This window comes from Oncorhynchus nerka, linkage group LG7 (assembly GCF_034236695.1).
Source record: "Oncorhynchus nerka isolate Pitt River linkage group LG7, Oner_Uvic_2.0, whole genome shotgun sequence".
NCBI classification, from domain to species: domain Eukaryota; kingdom Metazoa; phylum Chordata; class Actinopteri; order Salmoniformes; family Salmonidae; genus Oncorhynchus; species Oncorhynchus nerka.
In genome coordinates this window covers 33,659,490-33,668,138 of record NC_088402.1, presented here as the reverse complement: position 1 = coordinate 33,668,138, position 8,649 = coordinate 33,659,490, and the positions used below count along the sequence as shown (strand labels likewise).

General features: G+C 43.1%; 1 protein-coding gene across 1 annotated transcript in view; it reads left to right on the top strand.

Annotated features, from left to right (window-relative positions):
- The first annotated feature begins 6,715 nt into the window (after nucleotides 1-6,715).
- LOC115131495 (partitioning defective 6 homolog gamma-like) overlaps nucleotides 6,716-8,649 on the top strand; it is a 37,709-nt gene continuing 35,775 nt past the window's right edge. Inside the window, 1 exon segment of the mRNA XM_029663259.2 lies at nucleotides 6,716-7,126. Within this exon segment, the coding sequence (XP_029519119.2) occupies nucleotides 7,052-7,126 (75 nt within the window). The 5' untranslated portion in view covers nucleotides 6,716-7,051.

Here is an 8,649-nt window from a genome sequence, read left to right as displayed (position 1 = left end):
TTTTCCCTGCTGCCAATCCATAAAAGCGCAGATCTCTACCGCCGTGTTCCCATGCGCACAGTTTGCTGAAAAACTCAGTGTTCTCGCCTCGATGCCCAGAAATGCAAGTTTGAACTGCTTAGTAATCCCTTCGCAGTTGATGTGGAAAATGCACCAACCAACATCCAAATGGAGCTGATTGAACTCCAGTGCAACGACACGCTGAAGTCAAAGTATGATGCTGTGGGCGCCGCACAGTTTCCACGGTTCATCCCTGACACAATGCCTCAGCTCTGCACCCAAGCTGCTCAGATGCTCTCCATGTTCGGCAGCACTTATCTATGCGAGCAACTTTTCTCCTCGATGAAGATGACCAAAACAACTCACAGGAGACGTCTGACTGATGAACATCTTCGCTCGATACTGAGGATTTCTTCAGCTCAGAGCTTGAGCCCAGACATTGATGAACTAGCATCCAAGAAGAGATGCCAGGTATCTGGCTTGGGCACATCAGATTAGACCAGTGTGCAATAATTAAGGTTTTCTTTATGCACTTTTTCTTGCTACAAGGCATGGGCTTGAATGGTTGATTGATTTATTATCATTTTATTTGTAAAATTATTAGCCAGTGGAAAACGTTTATTTTGGTATTTAAATCAGAAGGCTGCAAATAGAAAAGAGGCATACAATTTTTATTTAAATTTTATTTATTTAATAAATGAATGCCATTGATGTGTTTTTTCATTTGAAATTCGATTTTGCATGTCTCCACTATTAAATTATATATTGTATGGTAATAAGCGATGCTTGTTCCATATTCAATGTTAAAGCAAAACTTGTTTGGGTCCATATTAAAAGGTTAATTTGTTCAATGTTGGCCCGTGACTTTGTTCAGGTTTTACATTTTGGCCCACTGGGTATTTGAGTTTGACACCCCTGCCCTATAGCTTCCTTCTCGTGCTCGTCGTCGCTTGTGCTACACGTTTGAAACGAAACTTTTCCCCCCGAAACGTCTTCTGTCGTTGAAACACAACAGGTACTTGGGTGGAAGAATTCCTACTGTCGACCAATCGCCGAATAGGGGGCGTAGACTTCGGCAACTGACTTCGGTTCCCTTGGGAAAAATGTTTGTGTGCCAGGTCAGCCGAAAAAAACCTTACCGAAGTCCAAACCCCCAAAACACGTCATAAAATGTCTTCATGTACGTACTGTCCCGAACTGTTTCACCTGGGAAGCATACGTCGAGGGCTAGGGGCAGGTGTGCTGACGTAATATAGCCCAACAGCCTGGTGTCATAGACTACACGTAATATAACAAACGTAAATCCGGCACACTTACTTTAGCTTAATACAGTATGTTATGTAGTGTATTGTTACATAAGACAAATGGTCATTTAAGGCAATAACACAAACATCTAGCAATCCAAAGGTTGCGATTTTAGCAACTTTTCCACTACTTCCTACTTTGCAACTACTTGGCATGTAACCTACCCTAACCCTTCCCTAACCTTAACCCTTTTAGCTAACCCTTCCCCTAACCCTAACCTTGAGCATTTTAGCTAACCCTTCCCTAACCTTAACCCTTTAACCTAACTCCTAAACTTAACCCATAACCCTAACCCCTAGCCAGCTAGTTAACGTTAGTCACCTAGCTAGAATTCATAACATATTATTAACTTTTTTTTTGCAATATCAGAACATATAGTACGCTTACCAAATTCCTAACATATAATATGAATTGTAATTCATAACATATGATACAAAATGGATGAATCAAAATCAAATCAAATTGATTTATATACCCCTTCTTACATCAGCTGATATATCAAAGTGCTGTACAGAAACCCCGACTAAAACCCCAAACAGCAAGCAATGCAGGTGTAGAAGCACGGTAGCTAGGAAAAACTCCCTAGAAAGGAAAAAAACTAGGAAGAAATCTAGAGAGGAACCAGGCTATGTGGGGTGGCCAGTCCTCTTCTGGCTGTGCCGGGTGGAGATTATAACAGAACATGGCCAAGATGTTCAAATGTTCATAAATGACCAGCATGGTCAAATAATAGTAATCACAGTGAACAGGTCAGGGTTCCATAGCCGCAGGCAGAACAGTTTAAACTGGAGCAGCAGCACAGCCAGGTGGACTAGGGACAACAAGAAGTCATCATGCCAGGTAGTCCTGAGGCATAGTCCTAGGGCTCAGGTCCTCCGAAAGAGAGAAAGAGAGAATTAGAGAGAGCATACATAAATTCACACAGGACACCGGATAAGACAGGAGAAATACTCTAGATATAACAGACTCTCCCTAGCACCCCGACACATAAAATACTGCAGCATAAATCATGGAGGCTGAGACAGGAGGGTCAGGAGACACTGTGGCCCCATCCAATGATGCCCCCGGACAGGGCCAAACAGGCCCACCCACTTTGCCAAGGCACAGCCCCCACACCACTAGAGGGATATCTTCAACCACCAACTTACCATCCTGAGACAAGGCCGAGTATAGCCACTGAAGACCCAATGAATACATTGACAAATTGATACATACCATACGAAACGTAACATATCATACTAAATAGAGCGTCTCTGATTTACATACATAATAATACGAAATGCTCTGAGACTAGGTTGCAGCCAGTCCAATTTCACCGAGAGCAGACTTTGTGACATATTGTACTACCGTAAAAACAATACTTTAGAGTCCAGTGGTGAGAGCAACTTTGTTGCCTTTTCTGGTGAGAAAGAATACTTGATTGAACTTTTCAACATTGATTTAGTTGAGCACTCTACCTTGGTAAACAGATACACAGACAGACAAGCAATTACTCAGATTGTTTGTTTGATTGATAAATAGATAAACTGGAGAGGAGAGTTCAGTAAGAAGAGAACATAAAGCAGAAGCAGAAGTAGAAGTGAAGGGAAATAGAATACAGACCAAGAGATAAAGAGACAAACACTACCAGTTTAGATGATTACAGGTCTGGTCCTCCATTTTGAATTTCTTTGTATTTCTTTAGAAGTAACAAGAAAAGTGCTGGTCCTGACCGACAAGGTTATACCATAACAGTGTCACTTTAAAATAATACGTTCATATTCAAAGTAGACTAATGCAGCGGAAATGATGCAACTAAATACTCAAGTTTCCATCATTAGTTTAGTTAAGTCTTATCTAGATACCTGCTCCTAATAGTGTAGTGTCTGTTTCACTTTCCTTTAGATACAGTTATAAAGGTGTGGCACGTAGTTGAACAGACAGCGTTATTAATAATCATTGGACTCTACCGACTGCATGGGGTTGCTGCGGGGACCAGAAGATTGCTAGTTGGAGCCTAGTCAAACACGGACAGAATCTACTCTGTTACAAAACACTTACAAGAAAAGTCATCAAATATTCCTGCAAATTAATCTTTATACTAAACTGAGCAAAAAAAGAAACGTCCCTTTCTCAGGACACTGTCTTTCAAAGATCATCCGTAAAAATCACAATAACTTCACAGATCTTCATTGTAAAGGGTTTAATCACTGTTTCCCATGCTTGTTCAATGAACCATAACAATTAATGAACATGCATCTGTGGAATGGTCGTTAAGACACTAACAGCTTACAGAAGGTAGGCATTTAAGGTCACAGTTATGAAAACTTAGGACACTAAAGAGGCCTTTCTAATGACTCAGGGTCCCTGCTCATCTGCGTGAACGTGCCTTAGGAATGCTGCAAGGAGGCATGCGGACTGCAGATGTGGCCAGGTCAATAAATTGCAATGTCTGTACTGTGAGACACCTAAGACAGCTCTACAGGGAGACAAGACAGACAGCTGATCATCCTCGCAGTGGCAGACCACGTGTAACAACACCTGCACAGGATCGGTACATCCGAACATCACACCTGCGGCACAGGTGCAAGATGGCAACAACAACTACCCGAGTTACACCAGGAACACACAATCCCTCCATCAGTGCTCAGACTGTCCACAATAGGCTGAGAGAGGGTGGACTGAGGGCTTGTAGGCCTGTTGTAAGGCAGGTCCTCACCAGACATCACAGGCAACAGCGTCACCTATGGGCACAAACCCACTGTCGCTGGACCAGACAGGACTGGCAAAAAGTGCTCTTCACTAACGAGTCGCGGCTTTTCTCACCGGGGGTGATGGTCGGATTTGCATATATCGTCAAAGGAATGAGCGTTACACCGAGGCCTGTACTCTGGAGCGGGATTGATTTGGAGGTGGAGGGTCCGTCATGGTCTGGGGCGGTGTGTCACACCATCATCGGACTGAGCTTGTTGTCATTGCAGGCAATCTCAACGCTGTGCGTTACAGGGAAGACATCCTCCTCCCTCATGTGGTACCCTTCCTGCAGGCTCATCCTGACATGACCCTCCAGCATGACAATGCCACCAGCCATACTGCTCGTTCTGTGTGTGATTTCCTGCAAGACAGGAATGTCAGTGTTCTGCCATGACCAGCGAAGAGCCCGGATCTCAATCCCATTGAGCACGTCTGAGACCTGTTTGATCGGAGGGTGAGGGCTAGTGCCATTCCCCCCAGAAATGTCCAGAAACTTGCAGGTGCCTTGGTGGAAGAGTGGGGTAACATCTCATATCAAGAACTGGCTAATCTGGTGCAGTCCACGAGGAGGAGATGCACTGCAGTACTTAATGCAGCTGGTGGCCACACCAGATACTGACTGTTACTTTTGATTTTGACCCCTCCTTTGTTCAGGGACACATTATTCAATTTCTGTTAGTCACATGTCTGTGGAACTTGTTCAGTTTATGTCTCAGTTGTTGAATCTTGTTATGTTCATACAAATATTTACACATGTTAGGTTTGCTGAAAATAAATGCAGTTGACAGTGAGAGGACGTTTCTTTTTTTGCTGAGTTTATATAGAATATCATACTGATACCGTCTGTAGTGTATAGGTTATTTGATCAATGTCTATGTGCGTCCTCATGCCAACAGTGCCAACGTTAAAAAAAACTCTATGGGCACATGTGCAATGACATCCACAGGCCACTGGAGGGCAGTCTAAGCTGGGTACACGTAGTTCTTGATTACATCGTCGAGTAGTAATGTAAATTGGTTCAATACGAGACAGATATGAACTACATTACATAATATCTGATTTATTTATTTCTGATCAGTCCATAACACTGCATTTATTTTTAAAAAACTGTTATGATCTCAAATAATAAAATAGTATAGATTCTACATAACATAGCAATATAAAAGTTATGGATATTTTTCAGATGTAACTTCAGGCCTAACTTTCACATTCTGTTGAGGCCTCAATCAAATAAGTGATATTCACTTTTGGTCTAGAGTAGGCCTAGAGTAGGTCTAGAGTAGGCCTAGAGTAGGTCTATAGTAGGCCTAGAGTAGACAAATATTGTGTTTAGAGTAATGTTAACAGTGTGAGGGTAGGAGGTAGTGTCATACGCAGAGAGTCAACAGACACCCAGCAGGTCAAAAGATGCTCCCGTTGCCTCGCAGCTTGGACCAGAGGGCTGGGCTGCAGCTGTTTTGTTCTGCAGGCGTCTCCATGCCGCTAGAATGCAGACAGTAAACCTGCAGACACAGCTACACACACACGCACACACACACACACACACATACACACAGCTACACACACACACACACAGCCACACACACACATACACACACACACACACACACACACCAGTGTGGCGCAGTGGTCTAGGGCACAGCATCTCAGTGCTAGAGATGTCACTACAGACCCTGATTCGATTCCAGGCTGTATCACAACCGCCTGTGTTTGGGAGTCCCATAGGGTGGCGCACAATTGTCCCAGTGTCGTTAGGGTTTGACCGGGGTAGGCCATCATTTGAAATAAGAATTCGTTTTTAACGGACTTGCCTAGTTAAATAAATAAAATAAAATGAACCCACAAACCCCATGACCATATTGCTTCTCAATCCTCATGGCCCTGAACAACTTGGTGTCTTTCTTGGCTTATTGTATGGATCTCTACTAACTTTACATCTATAAATAATTTCTAGCGAGGAAACAGAACAAAGGGATGTAAACCAGCTTGTATTATTCAGTGAGTGAATGCTGCATGATTTATAAACTAGGTTATTGTCAGAGATTTCTCTCAGTCAGATTGACTCGTTACAAAATACTAGGCCTGACGCAAAAGTGCCTGTACACAGCCCTTAGTCATGGTATATTGTCCATATACCACAAACCCACAATGCGCCTTATTGCTATTATAAACTGATTACCAACATAAATGGAACAGTAAAACTAGCATTTTTACATCATAGCCCTGGTATATTTAAGCTATAAGGCCTGGGGGGTATATGGCCATTGTATGAAGGCTGAGAGGTGTTCTTAGGGATGATGCAACTCGTCCCTGAATGCTGATTGGCTGAAAGCCATGGAATATCAGTCCATGTACCATGGGTATGACAAACCATTACTTTTTACTGTTCTTACTGTTCTAATTACGTTGGTAACCAGTTTATATTAGCAATATGGTACCTCAAGGGTTTGCGGTATATGGCCAATATTCCACTGCTAATGGCGCACTCCACATTGCATCCTGCTAAGAACATATTGGCCATTTACCACAAACACCTGAGGTGCCTTATTGCTATTATAAAGTGGTTTCTAACGTTTGCCACACCTCCTCAGGCATTATTGCATAATAATAATGAGATGTTTTTTTTTCCCTCATTGACAGTATTTTTATGGATTTCTATACACTGTGATGGCCTCGCGTCCCTGGCGTCTCGGAGGGTTGGTGTTTTGGGAGGGTTGAACGCTGAAAACATTCACGGAGGAGCTCGATGATGTCATCTGAAACTCACTCCCCCAAGTCAAAGGCGCCGATTTGTTCTCTTCTTTCTTATTTTCACCCTAGAGTTTCTCCAATGCGTCGCGGACCACAGCACAAAAGGTAGTCAAATAACGAGGTAGTCAAGTAACTCAAGTAAACTGTAGATAAGCTTTGCTGTCTAAACGACGCGGGACTAAGGGGGTTTGGCGACTGGACATAGAACCAAACAGCCCCTTTTCTGTGGGCGAGCGGGTCAACTTGTATTCGAACCCCAAAAATGAATCGGAGTTTCATTAAATCCCAAGCTTCCCTGCAATACTTGGACTGCATCGCGGTTGAAGTGAAAAGCAAGGTAAGCAGACTACCCTATCGATGGCACCCATTTAGGCATTACATTTTTTTTTTTTTTGGCTAAATCAGCCTAAACTACTTCACATACTCTGGAATGGGGTTTGTGGCAAACGGGACTCGGGGGTGGTGGAGACTGCAGACCATACAACTACTGGTCTAGATTTGACCTGGAACATGCTATGGGAAAACTTGCACTCTCAACAATTAAGCCAGTTGTCTAAATGAAGTATTGGTTGTAAACTGTTTTCACAAGGCAACTTCTAGGGAAAACCCGCTGAAGACTAATCATGTCAATCCTTATGCCATGGCAGCATGTTTTTTCACTACTGTCACGATTTTCTAGAAAAACTGGTTTTGCAATGAGGAAAGTCATTTTTAAACGTGTTAATTATTAGAACGAAAGACTCCTGTTAATTTGCAAGACAGTAAGTAGAGTCAAGACATGGATACTTTCTGAAACGACACTTTTTTGTTGTTGTTGCTGCTACTAAGTAACCTAGTTGACACTGACAGCGTGTGGATTTCAATAGCACCACGGCAATACACAGACCGACCTTCCAATATATATCATAGCTGTGCTTTCTCAAACAAATAACATTCCAATACAAGTCCTAACATCAATTAATTCAGTTATTTTAACAAATCTGTTCTCATTGTTGCAAAACAACAATCTAGTTGATTTGGGCCAGAAACAAGTGTATGTGAAGAATACACAAAGGTAGTGTAATGGGCTTTAATAGTCTTGTATTAGTGGACCGACTATAGCCATCTGCAGCTCCAGCCCCATACTACTTCCTGCAGCAATGTCAGAAATCCCAGACATTGAGTGTTTTAGTTATTAGGACAAGCATCTCTTGACCTGCTGGGGATCTGACTCTGTGTGAAGCTACCTCTTCCCCTCACACTGTAAACATCACTCTAAGTCTAGAGTCTGTGCCAGCTGCCTGCCTACCTACCTGCCTACCAACCAACCAACAGACAGACTGGTGATAAGATGAAAAGGTGCTGTTGAAAGTATAATAGATAAGTTCAGATACCTGATCTCTAAACTACTGGCCCATGTCTTGCCTTTCCTCCATCCTGACATGTCAAGATATTCTACTGATAGTGTGTTCTTTTACTGCTATGGTATGTTGCTCCGGTTCCTCCATCATTCCTCTCTGTCCTCCTCTCGTAGAAAGCAAGGTTTAAGATGGAACTGGAGTCTAGTGCATTTGCAGGTGTCTTTCACAGCCTGTCCACTTAGGCAGGTTGTCTAATTTTTGTTGTGTGGTATTGGAATGTGTGGCTGGCTGTGTTTTGATGAAGGCTCAAGGCTCTCGTTGGTGAAGTGCATCATGGCACCATGCCCACTGCAGAGCCAAGCCCCTCCATTGTCTCAGAGGGCTGAGTGAGTATTCAGCCTAATTCAGAGTTCGTATTCAGCCTCACTCTAATTCATACCAGGGCTGGAATGCTGCTGACCCACTGTCTCTCTGTCTGTGGTGAAAGGAGGCCCTGTTTCAGGAGCCCTGGGAGAGAGTT